The sequence below is a fragment of the Manis pentadactyla genome, chromosome 3 (genome assembly GCF_030020395.1).
Source record: "Manis pentadactyla isolate mManPen7 chromosome 3, mManPen7.hap1, whole genome shotgun sequence".
In the NCBI taxonomy this organism is placed as follows: domain Eukaryota; kingdom Metazoa; phylum Chordata; class Mammalia; order Pholidota; family Manidae; genus Manis; species Manis pentadactyla.
In genome coordinates this window covers 209,201,592-209,221,645 of record NC_080021.1, presented here as the reverse complement: position 1 = coordinate 209,221,645, position 20,054 = coordinate 209,201,592, and the positions used below count along the sequence as shown (strand labels likewise).

At 42.2% G+C, this 20,054-nt stretch overlaps 1 protein-coding gene across 5 annotated transcripts in view; it reads right to left on the bottom strand.

Moving 5' to 3' along the window:
• Nucleotides 1-716: 716 nt before the first annotated feature.
• Nucleotides 717-20,054, bottom strand: part of MRRF (mitochondrial ribosome recycling factor) — a 51,768-nt gene continuing 32,430 nt past the window's right edge. For 3 of the 5 annotated variants that reach the window (XM_036915422.2, XM_036915424.2, XM_036915427.2), the window contains 2 exons: nucleotides 8,946-9,105; nucleotides 717-1,261 (listed from right to left, as the gene is read on the bottom strand). In XM_036915422.2, coding sequence (XP_036771317.1) covers nucleotides 1,184-1,261; nucleotides 8,946-9,105 — 238 coding nt within the window. In that variant the 3' untranslated portion in view covers nucleotides 717-1,183. Of the gene's footprint in view, nucleotides 1,262-2,079; nucleotides 4,058-8,945; nucleotides 9,106-20,054 lie in introns of those variants that run through there. The other 2 variants (XM_036915423.2, XM_036915425.2) reach the window with 2 other exon arrangements.

The window sequence follows — 20,054 nt, the reverse complement described above, 5'->3', positions numbered from 1 at the left end:
GTTATCTCATATTGTCAAGTCTCAGTTTTGCTATTTGTAAACTGGGGATAATACACATTCCACAAGTTTACTGCAAAGATTAAAACTTTTGCCTACAACTGTATCTAGCTCAATTATGGCTGTGTTATGAGTGAATGAGTAAGTTACTTAATTTTAAAAAACAAACTTGACCCAGTATCCAAAACGAGCCATAACAAACCACTTGTCTGTCAACAACAGGCAGGCACTGGGGGTTCAGTGTATCCTTACCGAGTAAATGTTGAAAACAAAGGCAAGAGTGAAAAATGACAGGATGACAGTGTTAAGACTGGAAAGAAAGGAAAAGAAGCTAGCATTTGTTGAGTAGTTACTATGTACAATTCATTCACAACACACCTGAATGCCTACTATGTTCCAGGTATTGTGTCAAGTTCTGAGCAAAATGAAGATATACTGATTATCAAAAAGGACAATTACGAGTCATATAAAAGCAGTGAACAGAGCTATGAGAGCCTCTTACAGGGGTCCTAGGTTGGGGGAAATGGAAGAGTTCCCAGAACAAGTGATATCTAAGCCGTGAGCCCCGAAGGATGAACAGGACTGGCCAGGTGAACAGTGGAAGAATGGTCCAGGCAGAGAAAAGAGGATATGTGAAGATGGCTCAGAGGCAGAAATACTGTTCTGGTTGCTTTACGTAGAGGTCCTTAGAGAACATCAGTCCAGGCTGACTCCATCCATTCCTTTGTGCTTGTTTTCTTTCCACTTTATTTAGATTTTACTGTTCGGGCCTCTAGCAAAGGTAACCAGCCACAGGTGAAGGCCTACATCATGCTAAACAGTTCAAAGTTGGAGACAGGGTGGATCGAAAAGGAAGCTCCCGAGATGAGACGTAGGCAGTGCTAAGCCTGCTGATCGTTCTGGTCACTTGGCAACGTCACAGTCAGGGCAACTGACCCAAGTAAAGGCCCTCAGTTAGCAACAGACGCTCTCTGAGGGCCACCTGTGGCAGAGCAGAATGGGGTGACCAGGGGACAGGAGAAAGAGAATGAGCAATTCTGGGTGTCTCACTGGATGGCTGGGCCTCACAAGGACTGACAACCGCACCATGCCAGCCTTCCATGTGGACAGGGAGGAGGGCTGCCAATCTGCCACCCACGGGGTCCACCAGAAGCTGGCCCTGGAGTTCCGCTGGCCTGGGGGCCTCTCACCCAAGGAGTTCTTTGGTCTTCACTGCCAAGTGCTTGTCCAGCTCTGCAGCTGTATCGTCGGCCATTTGACTGATCTGCAGAAATACAAAATAAGACAGCCTGATAACTGGGGCTGGAGAAGGGGACAGTATTTCAGAACTATGAAAAAGTTATCTGGAAAATAATAATGGTGACAAAAGCTCAAATTGATTGAGTCCCAGACAGGCATGGTACTAAGAACTTTATATATATACACTCTTACTGAGTCCTAACAGCAAACCATTAAGATAAATACTATTATTACTCCCATTTCACAGATGAGGCCACTAAGGCAGTTAGATCACTTGCACAGGATATACCACTAGAAAGTAGAAATGACAAAATTTAATCCTGGCTAGTCTGATTCTACAGCCCCAAATTCTTAACTATCATTACAGAATATAGCAAAACCAGCCTCATCTGTAAGTCCCTTAATTAACCTCAGAATTTCCTACACGTCAGACGTGTTGCTATATAAAGCCCTCATACTAACTGACAAGAAGGATACTAAGATCTCAATAGCTAAGCAGAAAAAAAGTCATCAAAAAAGATGAAGTACATCTGGTTAACAAACATGGGAAATTCAATAGACACAACAGATGCAAATTAAAACAAGGTATAATTCAGTTATCATGGTTAACAAAATTTGATATTGTAGCTTTTAATTACAATATTCAATGCCAGAAAGCTATGGTGAAATGGGTAAGCTCATATACCATCAATAGCAATTCAAACTGATGCAAACGTTCACACCATTCTTTCAATCTCTCAAGTGGGAAATTACCATGTGAATAAAACCTGGAAAATTTCTCTTAAGTTCTGTATGCAAAGATATTTATCTAGGCTTTATTTTTAATAATAAAAAAATCAAAAAAAAAAAAAAAATCAAAAAAATCTGAAGTGGTAGAATGAGGAAGTAGATGAATACATATAACCATTAAAAATGCTTTAGATTGTCTATTTCTCATGGAAAGGATATAAATATGAATAACATTCTAGTATATATTTCTGAAATCTTGGAATGTTTTATAACAAGCACAGATTGCTTCTGTAATCAGAAAAAAGTGTTTCAAGATACTAGTTGTAATATGGAAAAAATGGTTATGTTACCCTTGAACTAAAGAAAAAGTAGGATAAAAAATTGTGTATATATGTAAAAATTATCTTAAATGTGTAAAAAAATGCATTTTTTTTAAACTGGAAGGAAATCTGTCAAAATATTAATAGTGACTATCTTTTAGTGATGGGAAGATGGGTAATGTATTATTCATGTCTGTATCTGTCACACCAAGCATAAGACTTAGTGCATAGCAAGTGTATTTACTAAATGAATAATTATTAAAGTTTTCTGTGCTGTCCTAATTTTCCAAATTTTCTGCAATAAACATGTACTCCCTCTAAGAATGAAAAACAGAATGCAAACGCAGTATAATTTAGTACATGTTGCAGTTTCCCTCCCATATCTAAAAGGGACCTAAGGCACGAAGCCTTAGGCGGGAAGCTTTGAAGGGGGCAGCACAGTACTCAGAATCTGTATTCAGCAGCACAGTGGCTGTTTGACATCTTCATTTGCAGACCACAGACCTTGGCCAAGAACTGGGAACTAAATGCACTGGGAAGGGTAGAAACCAAAAAGGATTTGGAGCAATTGGTCCCAGGCAGGGAGACAGCCAGGCTCTGGCCATAGCAACAGCTGCGCATTCTTTAGCTGGGAAAGCCAAGCCTCTCAGGCTGCTGGGCACTGGGAAGAGCTACTGGGCTCAGAACGGCTGCTTGGTTCCTCCTGCTCAGCCTTCCGCAAACTCCTGGGATGCTTCTTTGCCCCGACCCCTGAGCAGCTGCCTGCATGGGGGGTGGCATGGTACCCAGCAGTACTCCAGCACCTGCAGCCTAGCAACCCCCAGAGGCAGCCATGAACAAGGGCTGTAAGCCGCCTCTGGAAAAACGGCTTTGAGGGTAGTTTAGGGACAAGGATGCGGACAGGGGAAGGAAGAGTACCTAGGGTAATAATTTGATAATGTGGGTTCTGAATTAAATTCTCAGTGGGGTGACCAGGTGCAAGTCACTTCTCCAATCAGAATTTTGGCTTTCTCATCTATCAAAAGGGGATGCTCTCCCTTCCTCAGAGGGTTAAACAGTTCATGAATACGCAAGCACATTTTAACGGGTGTTTGGTATGCAAACATGGCTTGTGCTATTCTGATTTTTACTATCATTTCCTGACTTCTCAAATTAATCAATTAGTGAAAATATTTACTAACTTTCTACCACATTATAGACACAAAGTGCCCTTGGGCAGTCTGCCTCCAAGTTTGTCTTTTCCATCTTTATCAGGCTTCTTAAAATACTGATGATGACGACGACAAGGATACTGGCAAGGGCTCCCGCTTCCTGAGTATCCCTACACGCCGGACACTGAGCTATTAATTTGGCGTTCATTAGTTCATATAACCCTCAAAACATACGAAATCCTATTATCGCCTCTCTTTAATACATTATGAATATGTAGTTATTTCACCTGACAGTTGCACAGTAGTTCATACTATGCAGAAGTGTTTTGTTCTTTGTTAATTCACTCAAATCCAACAAACATAATCTCTATAAGGAGAGTGGGACAGGTATTCCCATTTTACAGAGGAAAAAACCAAGGCATAAAATGTTCATCAATCTGCCCAAGGTCACATAAGAAGTCCGTGGTGTGAGGGGGCCAGAGCTTGCCCGCCTGACTGCCAGCTTGGTGCCTCCACGCCCCTTCAGGAGTCCACAGCGCCTGGCCTCATCTTTCCTCATTCCAGGCAGGCTGAGTGAGGCTCATCCAATAGTCCACTCCTGTCCATATTCAAAAATCAAGGCTGGGGAGAGGGATGGGATGGATAAATGGGGCAAACAATTATTGAGGATCTGCAACCATACTTGTAAGTATGTTGTGCCATTTGGTCCTCTTACCAATCCCCAATCCTGAGAGAGAGACACTACTGCTCCCACTTTACAGATCAGGAAACAGGTTCAGAAGGTGAAGCCATCTGCTGAACTTAACAGCTGAAAAGTGGAAGAGCTAGGATTTGAATCAGGCCTGTGTGACTCCAAGCAAGAGCCCTTTCCTTATAATATGCTGCCTCATAAATATTACAGCATCACTACCAACATTATCGCCATCGTCATCATTACATTTATTCCTTACAAGTTTGGAAAATGAAAGGCAGAGACAGGAGAGGAGGATGGCAGGGGCACACAGTGCACCCAAGGCAAGCCTGGGAAGCAGGTCGTCCTTCCTGGGGCCTGGCTCACACCGTCTCCCTCAGTCCAGTCTTCCAGCCCGCCTGCCCCGTCTGCTAGGAGCCCTTCCCTCCTTCAGCCCCACCGGCACCCAGCTTCACTTCAGAGCAGCTCTGTTTCTCAGAAAAAGGCAGCAGTGAAAGGATCTTGGCTAGATTTACTGGTGTTTCTGCCAAGCTTTAATGTTCAGCAGGCCCATTTATAGCAAACTAAAGCAAAGGTGAAACAGCAGGCTGGCAGATGTCAGAGTCCCAAGTGGGAAGGCCCTTGGGCCTTCACAGAGCTGGCCTGAGTTTGGGGGCGGGGAGCTGAGGGGGCAGCATGGGGGTCAGACATGACTGCAGGAATAGAACCTAAAACTGAATCATTTCATTCTTATACACCAAAGGTGAAAGATCTTTATAATACAGCTTCTTAAAAAATGTGACCTCAAAAGAACTTTAGAAAATTTTCTGGAAAAAGAAAAAAGAAAATCTCACAAAGAATAACATTAAAATTGTTCATAATCCCATTACCTGAAACGACCATCATTAACATTCTGAAATGGATAAGCTGCCAATCTTTTATGTACTTGAAACTTTTCATTATGAAAATAGAATCATATTATAATACTGTTATGTAACCTACCTTAAAAATAAATTCCAAAATGAATTTACCATGTCTGTAAAATATTTTTATGACTCTCTATATATAGATGATTAAATGTAAAAAAATGTTTCCCAAATGTAAAAAAAAAAGTTTCCCAATGTCAAAAATTTATACAGTTTCCAGTTTTCTACTATTATACATAATACATCAACAGACACCTCTTTAGGTTAGATTCTTGAGAATTTATTTCGGGTAAGTTCCTGTCAGAAATGTACGAATTTTAGTATATACTGCCATACTATTCCCTAGAACAGTTGTATAGATTTATACAAAGAATAACTTAATCTTTTCTGTGGGGTGTGGAGGTAAAAGCAATACTTCCAAGATGAGCAACATTTTAGGCTCACATTAAAAATTCAAGGTTCAATGTTATGGATTAGGAAAGGCAATAAAAAATAGACATATTCCTAAAATCCTGAGTAATTTAGGCAGTACGTATGAAGAACCTTAAAAATATGCATTCCGTTTCTGCAGTAATTCCACATTTGGGACTCTATTTGAAGAAAATAATCTCAACAAAGATTTAATGTATAAAAATATTCACTACAAACCTTTTAATAAAAACAAAAAGGTTTAAACAAACTAAATGTCCAACAAAAAGGCTCAGAAAAGTGGAAATTACAGTATAACCACAAAACAGACTATTTTGCAACCAGAAGGAACAGCTGTTACAAAGAGTTTTTTAAGACACAAGGAAATGCTAATGGCTTTAACACTAAACAGAAAATAAAAAGCTGGATACAAAATTGTCTGCATACTACATGTTCGAAGTCATTTTAAAAACTATATCATTTAAAAAAGGGCAGGGAGAGGTCAGGTGGAGGGGAAAATATTCCAAAATGCTCAAAGGAGTTGCCTCTGCAATGTGGGATTATGGTGTGGAATTTCTCCCCATTTTAAAAATAATCTTCTGAACTCTACATTTTCTACAATGAGCATACATTATTTTGATAATTAGGAACAAAGTAAACAAGTAACTTTTTAAAAGCTGTTTGACAAAGCAACAATTAGCCCCCAACTTGCTTATTTAAAAAAACAAAAACAAAAAACATACAACAAAACTCTACATCAGGGCCTTCTGTTGGAGAAAAAGAACAAAATAAAGTGTATGCAAGGCTGCTTCCTGAATATTTTCTTACTCAAACTTTCAACCATATGATAGTAAGAAAATGAAATTATTAACAATAATGGTTAAGAACTAATATTTAAGTGATAACATCTCAAATAATAAGGATTTTTGCACTGGATATGTTTTATATATATATATATATAGCATTTTTTTCTTGCAATAGTATGTATATGCTTACAAATAACTTGAAGGTCTATAAATGTTAACAATGGTCATCTTTGGATGATGAGATTTCAATTACTTTTTTCTTAGTTGTTGAAAAAATTTACACTAAACATGTACAGCTTAGTATCAGAAAAACTACTAAAGTTATTTTGATTTGGAAAACTAATAATCAACAGTAAAAAGCACTGAAAAAAAAATCTAATTTGAAGGGGAGGGTGAAAGCCAGGTGCACTGAGTGAAGGCATCCAGCAAGGTCTTTGTCAAGCAGGTTTTATCACTGAGTGCTGGCTGGCTGATGGTTCTTCCTTTCTCAGGGAGTGTGGGCGCTGGTCCCTGAGGCAGACGCCCAGACTTGCTGACTGAGGAGTGCCTGGCAGTTAGTTCCAAAGGCCCACAGGTTTACTGCCGGAAAGCAACAAAAAGTGTTGGCTGCAGAGACAGATGCCCTGGAAGACAGATGGACAAGGAGCTGGCCTGGCTGGAGCCATGGACAGACTCTTACAAGGTCTGATCAGTTCTCAGAATAGGCCTGCTGAGTCTATGAACCTCTTTTAGCTGATGCAGGGACAGAGGAAGGCACAAAGAAGGCAAGAGAGCTTTAAGGATCCAGGTGTCAGATGCTCTACTGGTGCTTCCAGCACCCCTGGGCAACCCTCCAAAGGTAGGAATGACAAATCCCTTTTTACAGAAGTCAGAGACTCGAAGGTAGTCAAGTAACTTCCCCAAGATTACAGGACATAAGTGCAGAATAACTTCAGTCTGACTCTTGTGCCATTACAAGGATACACTTAAGGCTTCTGGGTTATTACCTTCCACATCTGCTTTTGCAGAATTCACTGGGGGGCTTTGTAAAAATGCACATTCCTAGACAGACCGACTGAATCAGAAAATGGAGAAGCAGAGCCCAAGCATCCATCTAAAACGCCCCCATGGGTGACTTTAGGGCCGGTCTAAGGCTGGCATTCCAACTGCTTGTCCAGGAGAAAGAGAGCAGCTAGTCAACCTACGGCCTCCTCCAGATGTTCCCTAAAGACTCTGCTTGCCTCCTGCTTTTCCCTCTTTACTCCCCATCCTGCCCGTGCTCCTGTTCTGTCTTCCTAAAATAATACTTTTATTGTGGACAAGGAGGCTTTGGTCAAGTCCTTTGTATTACACTAAACATAAGTTCTATCTCTTAAATACTGAGAAATTCACCTTCTTATCTTTATTCTACTAGTACCACTCAGGTTCAGGCCACTGTCATTTCCTGGGTGGTTTTCTGCAACAGCCTCCTGGTCCCCTAGCCTCTAGTCTTAACCCCTATAATCTGTTTTCTACCCAGCCACCGTAGTCATCTTTCATAAACACAGATGTGATCTCCCACTGTGTGGAAAGACTCTTTCATGGGAGTTACTGTATTTTTATAAGTTCTTCAAGCAATTATGATACTGTGGTGGATTAGACTGTTCAACAAATAATCACTCCCTGCCCCAGACCTCCAGGAACATATGTATTTTCCTGCCCTAGGGATAGAGGGCTTGGCCCACGTGATTTACTTGGCCAATGGGATGTGACAAGAGCAGGTGCTTGAAATGTACTTGAGTGGTTCGGCTTATGTGCTTGGCACCTGCTACTGCCATGAAAAGATGCCCGGGGAAGCTCACTGACTCCAAAAGACTGAGAGATATGTAAAGCAGACTTGAACCCAATCAAGGATCTGGAACCAAGCCCACTGGGCCCAATCTAGAACATCTACATCCCAACTGACCCACAGAAATGAGAATGTAAAAAATGCTTGATATTATAAATCACTGGGGTTTTTTTGGAAATCACTGAGGCAGTTTATTATGCAGCAGTGCTGTGGCCACAGATGACTGATCAAGATGCACAGCCAATATGGACATGCTGAAGTTCAAGCTCCTCAACCTGGCTCCCCAGACCTATGAACGGGCTCTGTGTTCTCCATTCTTTCCTAGTCTCAGCCCAGTCAGGCCACAACTGCCTACCGAAACAATGTTCTTTACATCATCACACCGCTGCACATGTCCTGCCTCTTCCACTTGCCTCTCACCTTCCTACTCAGTAGCTCCTTTAGGGTTTGTTCAAGTGCCACCACTCAGTACACTGAGAACATTGTAAGTCCTCACTTCTCAGCACCCAGACAACCAAGCACAGAGGGAGAGCGCTAGGGTTTGTATAGTCTGCCTGGGTTGGGACCCCATTTCTCCCATTTACCAGCAGTAGGACTCTGGGCAGGTTATTTAGCTTCTTTGAACCTCAGTCTTCTAACTACCTACTTCATAGCTTTGCAGTGATGAGGACAAATGGAGTGATGAAAAGTGCTCACCAGAGAGCCTGGAACTTATCACTAGGTCAGGGTCAGCTTCCCCTCTTCCACGTTCCCAGGCCCGGCACAGAGACTCAGTCAATGCCGATCACATCAGTGAATTGAAGGGGGTTCTCCTCTAATTTTCCTCACTACAGACATGAACAAGTGATTTCCTGGGTCAGGCACATAAACACTACATATGTTGCAACAGCACCTGTTTTTCTATGAGCCGAATGGTGTCCTCCGAGGCCGTATCCTTTGATTTCTTCAGCTTATTCATTGCGTTGGTACGAACCTTCCGTAAGGTTTCTTTGGCCTTGTTTGTGTTCTGTTTGGCCAGTTTCACCAGCATTTCCCTGTGCTCCCTGGTTACTCTGACAAAAGACAAAGGAACATTCACACAATCATCCTATACATTAATGGTCAGCCAGGAGTCACCACTCTGTCCACTCTGCCCACCACTCCATAAGACAGGGAGTCTAAGCAGACCCGGGGCCAAATCCTGGCCATGCCGCTTACTAGATGAGTAACTGACCTCCTCTCCTCCGAGTCCCCATCTGTACAATGGGGACTGTCAGCACCTGTCTTAAGGGAGTGATGTGAGGATTATAGGAGATGACATGTGTGAATTGTTTAGCAGTGACTCTGGCACATTTTAAGTGCTCAATAAAAGAAAGCAATTATGAGTGGTAACTCCACCCCTTTCTCCCCCACTAAAGAAAGTGATGCAAATGGGTGATGGTACTACAGAAATATAGAAATAGCATCATTTCTAATAAATCTCTAAATCACCCAAATAGAAGCAAACTTCAGAATCTTGATTATTTATCAAATTATCTGTGAATCAAGATACAACATAAGTCCCAGCAAAACATGTGAGAACGACTGCACCAGTTAAATTCCACAAGAAACCACAAGGGTGTCCAGCACATTATAAATGCCTAATAAATGTCACTTATTAACATCCTCATCATAACAACAATGAGCACATTGAGGACCTACTACAAACCACTGGGATAGGTACTTTATAAGCACATCATTACAACAACTATGTGAGGCAGTATTATTATTCCTATTTTACATTAATCATCGCAACAACCAGCTACCGATCCCAGTCGGTGTTGGGTCCTGAGATTACTACTGACAGGCCTCTGGCCCCACAGGGAGCTTAGCTAGAGAGAGAGACCAGAGAAGAGATATTTACAATGGAGGGTGGGGAATGCTGCAGTCAGGGAAGAAGGGAAGGTCAGGTGCCAGAGGGGCACAAAAGCAGCTCGGCGAGCTCCCCAGTAACTGGGTTTGGGGATGGGCCACACGGGGAGACTTTCCTGAACGAAGAGTATCTAAGTGTGGCAGTCATTAGGTCTGTCCTAGTCCTCTGGTTCTTATTCCTCCCAGTAGGAAGGCATCTCCCTACCTCCTCTGAAGTTTGGTGGGCCTGTAAAACTTGCTTTGGCCAGCGAAATGTGAGCAGACATGATGGGTGCCATCCCAGGGCAGAAGCTTTAAGAGCAGCGTGTGCTTCACCACATTTGTCTGCTGGCCACAGTACAGGGATGGAGCTTCCATCAGCACCGGTCCCGGAGCAACTATGACGAGCAGCACCCATGGTGCAGTATGCGCAAGAAACAAAATTCTGTTAAACGCCATGGAGATCTGGGGGCTGCTTGTTACTACAGTGTAGCCCATCCTATCCTGTGATACACCTCGCTGGGATCTGCGGAATGAGTTCAAGTTGCCAGTACTGCATGGCATGAGGAGATTTCCAGGAGGAAGGAGGAGCATGTATAAAGGCTTAAGCTGCAAAGAGACCATGTTTCACTTGAGGAATTGACCAGAGCATGAATAACAAGAGTGACAAGAAAAAACATTTGAAAGCCGTATCACGAAGGGTCTTCTAATATCATGAACCCCATGTTACAGATGATGAAAATGAGGTTCAAGAATTTTGGAGTCTTATACAAAGTCAAATCCAGGCTGGTCTGTCTCAAAAGCCAAAGGTCTTAGTACAATGAAATTCCTCTGCTCCCTGGGTCCTGAAATGGGCATCACTGGCATATATAGTTCCTGACCCACAAACCAATGTAGTTTCTGCTTGGAGGACAATCCCAATTTCTGCGTATATGTTAAAGATGTTAAAGGGTTAGTGGCATCTGTCTTTCTTCCCTGCCAGAATGAGAAAAAAACACTAAAGAATTTTGAGAAAAGATTAGCTCTGAAGACAAAGTGGACAGCTGTGTTACAAATAAATCCTTCTGGATTCAGCTATTTGAAGATATTCTCCAGATGAAAATGATCCTGACTGCTACATTATGAAGCCCCTCTAGGCCAGGGGAGTACTTTAACTATGTTACCTTACTAATGCTCACAACTCTTCAAACTAGTTTCCGGTACCCCCATTTTCCAATGAGGAACTCAAGGTACACGATATTAAGTAACTTGCTCATGGGCTCTGAGTGACAGAACTGGTTTCAAATCTGGGTCTTTCTGGCCTTTCTGTATTCTTTCTACGACTCAATGCTGCCTACCCTTTATAATCTATTTCAAATAAATTATGTACTGCTCCCATTACTTCTGCTCCCAGGCAGAAAGCTTTTCAAAGTCAGTAATATAAATCTTGGGACTGCAAAGGACAAAACCACCATGTCAGAAGTTTAGGGATTTGGATCAGATCTTGTTACTTTTATGGTTTTTAATTCATTGAACAAAAATCATACCGACATGTTTAGGTCTCTTTTTTGTTCTGCCAAAGCATATGTCAGTGTAAGGAAGGAACAGGGAAATTAAAACTTGATCCACTGATTCAAAAAACTTAATCCTTATGAAATACTAGAAGGGGCAGAAAATAAATGAATCTTAAGTCTGTAAGCAACCCCTTAAGCTTCTCTAAAAAGAAATATTTCAATCATATTTCGTATGTAACTTGCACTAGGTATGCCACTGTTTAGACAATCTTGAAAAAAATAAAACACTTTATCTGACTTCTTTTCACTACATTGTTACTCTTAAATTTTACATGAAGAAAAAACCCATACATTTTATAAAATGTAAATTGGGACTCAAAAAATCTTAAGAGTAACAGGCTGTATGAAGAAAATACAATCATAATGTACATAATTTGTCCTTAATAAGATATATTATTTTGTATTTATTAATGTAAATGTGACATTAGTTTCAACACCAGACAGTCTCTACACATAACAGTACCCAGTTATTGATAATGACAAACTATTTTGGTTTTGGGATGCAAATACCGAGGCAATTCTCTAAGGAAATGGGGAAAGGAGTGCAGTGAGGACAGGAAGGAGGGGAGAAGGGAGAGGCTGGTCTAGGAAGAGCTGAGAGGAAGTAAAAGAATATGCACGCTGTTCCAGGAGCTAAGCTGAGAGGCACCCAAAATTCAAGATCAAAAGCAGTTAGTGTGATGAAAAGGCACGGTGGTTCTGAAGTCGGCCAGACCTGTTTCTTTCCCATACCCATCACTCAGAGGCTGACCACACACAGGCAAGCTACTTAATCTCTCTGAGCCTCGGTTTCCTCATCTCTAAAATAAAGATAATAAAAACACCTTACAGGGTGACTGAGAGAAGCAGACACAACATATATCAAGTACCGATAAAGAGAGCAGCATATAGTAGCCTAGAATAAATGATACTGTTTATGAATGTTTTAATCAAACACACTTAATTACTTCCTCCTGAAACAATGAGGGCACATCTGTTTCAGAAAAGAAACACACTGTATTATGGAAATATTTTAATTCCTTTCCAAACCAGTGATTAATACATCCGATCATCTCCATCTCGCATTCGTGGGGTTCTGTGAGTACGTGCTAGTTTGTATTCCAGGCTTCTGGACTCGGCCGTCTGGTTCTGAGCACCAGCTTTGCACTTGGCGTGCATTCACTCATCAAGCACTGGCTGAGGCCCCCACCAGCAGCGCCAGACCCCGGGCCAGGCTGAGGCGCTCCAGAGAAGGGGCAGGCCAGGTCCAACTTCTCCAGAGGCTCAGTCCAGGAGTGAAGACAAACTCATTAGCCACCACTTAGAAAGAGTAAGACTGCTGCTCAGACACCAAGATGGACCTTCTGCAGGAGGAGCACACAGAAGGCACAACTCTTTCTGCCTTAAGAGTTGAAAAATGCCTTAGAAACATTTAGTCAGCTGCAGAAGAAAGGAAAGCAGCAGAGTGGGAGAGAGAATGGCAGGAGGGCAGGAGGCTGAAAAGGGTACACTGGGGTCAAATTTGTTCTGCAGACCTGGAATGTTCAAATTTTTCTCTAGCCAGAAAACCCTGGCTTCAAAGAAAACCAAGGCAGAGGCCCCACTACTAAAACACATAAAAAGAGATCTGTTCCAGGTAGTGGGGGGAAGGGCACCTCAGGAGGGAGGCACACAATCCCAGGCCTGTGAAGCTTAGCTCCACCCCAACTGCCCTCCACTTCTGGGCCTAGCCCTCACTGGCAGAGTGACCGGAAGCAAGTCATCACAACTCTTGAGTCTTGGTCTTCTCATCTGAAATAGAAATTAAAAATAAACAAGCAAAAACCCCTAGCATTTACCTACCTTGTAGAACTCTTCAGAGGATTAGATGAGATAGTGTGTGGAAATACACAGTACAAAGCCTGGTAGAGAATAAACCATCAAAAAATGTAAGCTGCTTTTGTTGCTTCTGTCATTTATGTTTTGGCGACCATTGAGGAATCCTCAAATAACAAAGTTTATTCATGAAAGTTTTTATCAGCAGAGAAATGACAGGACAAACAATTTGGGCTTCAGCAAGATGACTTTTGGAGATCTGACCAATAATTGAACATCTCATATACATTTTAAAATCCAGGGCAGTAGGGGAATGGGCAAAAATAAGTGAAGGGGATAATGAGGTATAAATTTCCCATTATAAAATAAATAAATTACGAGGATGAAAAGCACAGCATAGGGAACATAATCAATAATATTGTAATAACTTTGTATAGTGACAGATGGTAACTATACTTACTGTGGTGAGCATTTGGTAATGTATATAATTATCACACCACTACGCCTGAAACTAACACAATATTTTATGTCAGCTATTCAGCTATATGTCAACTATGACAGCAACTTCAATTAAAAAAAAATCCAAATGCTCCTAGCATGTAGCCCTGAAATTTTCTCTTTTCAGTACTCATTTTTTCATGCAGTTTAGAGTTTCATTCAACAGCTATTTACTGGGCACCTATTATGTGCCAGCAACTAAGCCAGACATGAGGAATACAGGATTAAACACACACGAGTTTACAGTCTGGCAAGGAAGGCAGTCATTAAACACATGCACAATCAATCAGTAAGGTACTGTTGTAATAAGCACAATAAAGACATACAGAGTCAATGAAAATAATTAATGGGGGAAGGGAATCTGGTCAAGGCCTCCTTGTGGGACTCTAGGAACAAAATGGAGATATTTAAGCTAAGGCTAGTAAGGGTGGGGGGGCTAAGGGAGATCACTCCCGGCAGAGGGCGTGGCCTGTGTAAAGTAAATTGTTGAGGGTGGGGAGGAGGGGACTGCTTTTGAGGGACTGAAAAAGGTAGCCTGGCTGGAGTACAGAGAGCAGAGGAGAAAGACTGACTCACAAAGACAAGACTATGTATGCAGGCCCTTCAGAGTTACACTGAGTCTTAGTAGATCCATCAAAGGATAAATAGACACAAAGATGTGATATATACACAGTCAGCCTTAAAAAGGAAGGACGTTCTGGCACATGCTACGATGTGGATAGAACTTGAGAACATTATGCGAAGTCAAAGAAGCCAGATTCAAAAGGACAAATACTGTGGTGATTCCCCTTACGTGAGACTCCTTGAGTTGTGATATTCAGAGACAGAAAGTGGGAGAGCAATTACTGGGAGCCTGGGGGATTGAAGAACAGGACACTGAAGTTTAATGGGCATGGAGTTTCAGCTTTGTAAATGAAGAGTTCTGGAGACTGGCTGCATAGTAATGTTAAGTGTACTTAATATCACTGAACCATACATTTGAAAATGACTAAAATGGTAAATTTTTTACATATATCTTACCACAGTAAAAAAAGTTAGGGAAAAAAGAAAGGTCCTAGTAGATGTTCCTAAGGGCAACATGGAATCCCACAGACATTTGAGTGAGGCTGAGGAGATTGTGATCAGAGTTGCATTTTGTATAGACAACAACGTATAAATCAGCTCTAAGCACATGGCAAAAGTCTGTCCAGAAGCCCCTAAGCAGGCAGATAGGAAGCTCCGGACTCACCCACAAGCAGCTTCTTAGCTGGGTAATGAAGACAGCAGCCTTTTCCGCTGGGGTCAGAGAGCCTCCTAGCATAAGGCAGGGCTTTTGGCTGGGCCGGCAGGGTCACACTTTGTTTGTACATACTCCCCCAGGCAGGTCTTCCAGTAACATCCTGGATGGGGGCTTTCCTGCAAAATTCCTTGAGCATGTTCCCGTGAACAATAAGCAGAGGGCATGCCCTGCTGGTAACTCACAAAGCAGAGAATCCCACTGACAGAAATGATACTTCCTATTGTTTCAGTGAAAATGGGACACACATACAGAGCTGTTCACCAGGTGTGTACCAGAGGAAGCTATGCTCATTGTGGGCAATTACATTGGAACTCAGTTATAATGTGTTAACATTCAATTTTGGAAGGATCATCAATCACTTAGGGGGCTTTATAAGGTGGAGAGGACACTCTTTAAAGCCAACAAGATGTAAGCTGGAATTCCAGCTCTGCCACTTGTTAGCTTCAGGACTATGAGTATGCTACTCAACTTCTTTAAACTCAGTTTCCTTGTGTATAAAACGGGAGTAAGAATATTACTAAGAGGGTAGAAGCAAGCGTTGAGTGAAACGACGGTGGCAAGGGCTCGGCACACCACCAGTGTGTATGTGCTACAGAAGCACAATACTGGGTGGCTGCCGCCTTCTTACCACAGAATCCCAGGACTCACAGATAAGTCACTTGGAGCTTGGGCTACTGAGTGGATGGTGACAGAGGGGGAAAGATTGGGAACAAAGGACAGCAGGCAGAGGGGGCCATGGGGGACCTGAGTTCTTCTCCAGCAGCCTCAAGGGACAGGTTGAGGGAGATGAAAGCTGCACTTCCAGGGAATGGCCTATCAGAACACATCTCTGACAGCCCCACTGAGGGAAACCCTGCCACCTCCTCACCAGGCTTCTGGGAGATGCCCCCCTACCAAGTACAATGACCTTCCATCAGAAGCAGACACATGCCTTGCTTTGTTGTTTGCTGGTGGCCGCTGCCCAATGCCTTGGGGCCAGTGGCCCTAAAGGAAATGTTTTTGTTTGTGTAGCCCAGCCAGACTTCCTATGCTTCTAGGTACACAATTTCCCCCTCCTCTTCTTCCTCACACCCCTCCATCCCCATCAGCTTACCAGCCTGTCTTACATACACTGATGTCTCATAAAGACACCAGGTGTCCTTTTAGCCCAAAGAAAAGCACACACGTGCTCTGGAAGGACTTCTACCCCTAGCAGTAACTTAAGGGGACACAAAAGCCCACCTGCTTTCAAAGGACTGTCCTGTGGTAGAGGGCCGGCTAACCCAGGCATACCATCCTGAAATAGAGCCCAGCATGAGAGAAGGAGGTTAAGGTCAGGGGTCACATCTCCACATTCTCAGCTGAGTGACCTTGATTAAGTCACTCTTCTTCAGTGTCACCAGAAGGATGGAAACCCAAGTGAAGGGATAAGTGGAGGTAACTCCTGCCTCAGCTCTAAGGTACAGGAGAAAGAGTACAGGTTTGGTGGTCAAGGCAGACTTGCTTCCAATCCCATCGCTGCCGCTTACAAGCTGGGTAACTGTGGACAATCAACTCTTCCTCTATGTACCCTAAAGTCTATTGAGCAAAGCATTTAGGGGAATAGTCTCTGAAGCCAGACTGCCAGGGTTTGAGGCCCAGATCTATCACTTCTTAGCTATATGGCCCTGGGCAAGGACTTTCACCTCTTTGCCTCAGTTTTCCCATCTGTCAAATGTGTACAATACTAATAACTGGATAGGGCTATTGTGAGGATTAATCGAGTTAATAAATGTGTGGTACAACTTGATGAACATTATCTGCTACAATTTCTTCAAGTGTCAAATGAGGCAGGGTTATAAAAATGTTACCTTTCTTCTGCAGAGAGTGTTAGGAGCAACTGGGAGATGACAGAGAACTCTGCATACACAGGTGCTGACCCTTTAAGAGCTATCAGTGAGATCAGTAATAAAAGCAACGGTGATGTCTCCTGGGAGAGCACAGCATAGCGGCCACAAACACAGCTCAGAGAAAGATGGCCTGGTTTTCCACTTAACTGTGTGACATTGGGCACAAAGAACCCCATTCCCCTGTGACTCAGTATTTTCATCTGTGAAAGAGGTGTAATAACATACATACCTCAAAATATTGTTATCAATATATTAGTTAATATACAAATTGCACCTGGCACAGCAGTGGCCACACAGTGAGCACTCACATTCAGTTAATCCATAAACACTGATTGCACTACTGCACACTTATTACACCCAAGGCCCTGTTCCAGGGGTTTGGGATACAGCACTGAACAAAACCAACAAAGCTCCTCTGTCCACATTCTAGCAAAGGAGAGGGAGAAAACAAATAAGCCTATAAAATGACACAGAAGTGTTATGCGGAAAATAAAGCAAGATAGGGAGATAAGGAGGGACCTTATTATCACCACACTAAGGCCTATTTACATTTGCCTAGATACCTAACTCCAGTGTTACCTGCTCCCTTCAATGATAATAATGATAACTAACATTTGCAGAGCTCTTTCCACATGCCAGGTTCTAGCTGATGCACTCTCAACGCAGCACTCCTATGACATTAGTGGTATTATTATAGATTTTACAGATTAGAAAAAGGAGGCTCAGACAGTAACCTGCCCAGGGCCATACAATAAATTCTGGTAGATCTGGGATTTGAGCCCAGTGCAGCCTAACACTTGAATTCCAGACAGCCCTGTTGGCCCTTGAGAAATCTAAGCAGCTAGTCTTCCTAGTGGTAGTGATAAGAACAGTAACACTCTTCCATTGAGGCCTGCTTAGGTATACGGTTCACTGCTACTCCTCCAGCTCCCTACAGGTCTAAGTGCAGCGGGGAGAAAGGAGAAAGAGAATCTACAGAGGACTGCAATGGTATAGTGATATGACCTGCAGCAGTCAGTGGCCAGGCTCGGTAACCAGGTGCAGGAACAACAGGTGGAGAACAGAGGTAGGGCAGGGAGATGGGGAGTCTGTCGTTCTGGGTCTAGCTTTTGCATAAGTATTGGTGGCAACTCTCTCCTCAGCCCACGCTCCACTCTTGATTACTGATTATATTTTCTTGGGTTGCAACTAGAAGATACACACTGGGAAAGAGCCCCCATTCCACACATGCAGGGTCCTTAAATAGGAGGAAGCACTCCTAAACAGCCACGGGCTAGGTGGGACGCAACACTGGAGAAGAAAAGGCATCCTAAAACTAAAGGCATGGAGGCTCACTCAGGCCTGGAAGGGAAAAAGAAACAATGTCCGGGAACTCATCCAGCAGAACGAACTGTCCTGCAAAAGCAGCCACGGAAGCAGGCAGTGGGAATGAATGGACTGGAAAAGCAGCTGTAGTTGCTCAAATGCCATTGTGGCTGCCCCAGCCCAAACTAGGTCATTAGGCATTCTTTGATTTTTTTTCCCCCAGTATTGCTAAAAGCCTATATGTGTGGGTTGTTTAAGAAAAGGGTATTTCCCGGAATATGCACATTATACACACTACCCCTGGGTACAAGATCCACAAGGCAATATAGCATCTGGACAATGAGGCCACAGGGTTGGAAGGATAAAGGTTCCAGGTGAGCAGCCCAAAGAGCAATGTGACAGTGTGGCAAGAACGTAGGCCTTGGGAAGCAGACAGATTTGATATGAATAATGACTCCTCTGCTTCGTAATCTGTGACCCTGAGCAATGCAATTACTTAAATTTCTGATGCCCAGTTTCCTCATCTACATTAACCTGTCTCAAAAGGATATTTCTCTGCAGCTACAAAAACCATGAAATTACCATGAAAAATGCACACAAGATATGGTTAAGCAAAAAAAAGTCAGTTGTGGTACTGCAAATATTTAACTTCATTTATGCAAACTAAATATGCGTGTGTACATTATGTCTGTATATACTAAACTCACCAGCAGCTGCTTCTGGGAAGAATACATAGAAAACAGTCAAAGAAATTTTCTTTTAATTTTTCTGTAGGATTTCTATTTTTTCAATAGATGTGTATTATTTTTACAATTAAAAAAAAAGAGATGAAAATCTTGTATCTGATAAAAGTCTAGTATCCAGGACATATAAAGAACTGCTACAACTCAACAAAAGGACAAACAACCCAATTAAAAAGTTGGCAAAGGATTTGAATAGACATTTTTTCTAAAGATACACAAGTGGTAAACAGGGACATGAAAAGATGCTTAATATCATTAATCATTAGGGAAATGCATATCAAAACTATAATGAGATATCACTTTATATCTACTAGGATGGTAATAATAGTACTAATAATAGTAACTAAAATAACAAGCAAGGAAATTATTGGCAAGGAGATAGAGAAATCAAAACCCTTATATATTACTGGTGGGAATGTAAATTGTATGGTCCCTGTGGAAAAGATCCTCAAAAAGTTAAATGCAGAATTACCATATAACCTGGCAACTCCACTCTTAAGTATATACCCAAGAGAACTAAAGACATGTTTATACAAAGACTTGTGCAATAATATTCATAGCAGCATTATTTATAATAGCCAAAAAGTAGAAACCCAAATGTTTATCAACCTATTAATGGATAAATAAAAAGGGATATATCCACATGATGAAATATTATTTGGCAATAAAAGAGAATAAAGTACTGATACTGATACATGCTACAATGTGGATGAACCTTGAAAACATGCTAGTGAAAAAGGCCAGTCACAAAAGACCACATGTTGTGTAATTCCATTTACATGAAATGTTCAGAGCAGGGCAATCTAGAGAGACAGGAAGCAGATAAGCAGTTGCTTAAAGCAATTCCAGTGGGGAGTCTGGGGGTAAAATGGGGAGTAACTGTTAGTGCAGACAGAGTATCTTCTTGGGATATAAGAAAAACTACTGACCTGTACACTTTAATGAGTGAATTAGATCTCCACAAAACTGTTAGAAAATGTCTTACACCTCTCTGGCTCTCATCACTGCCAAGTAGTTGTCTCCTAGATGGACGGCTGATACGGGCAGCGGTCCTCTGCTTCCTCCCCTGCCGAATGGCAGTGATGACACTGC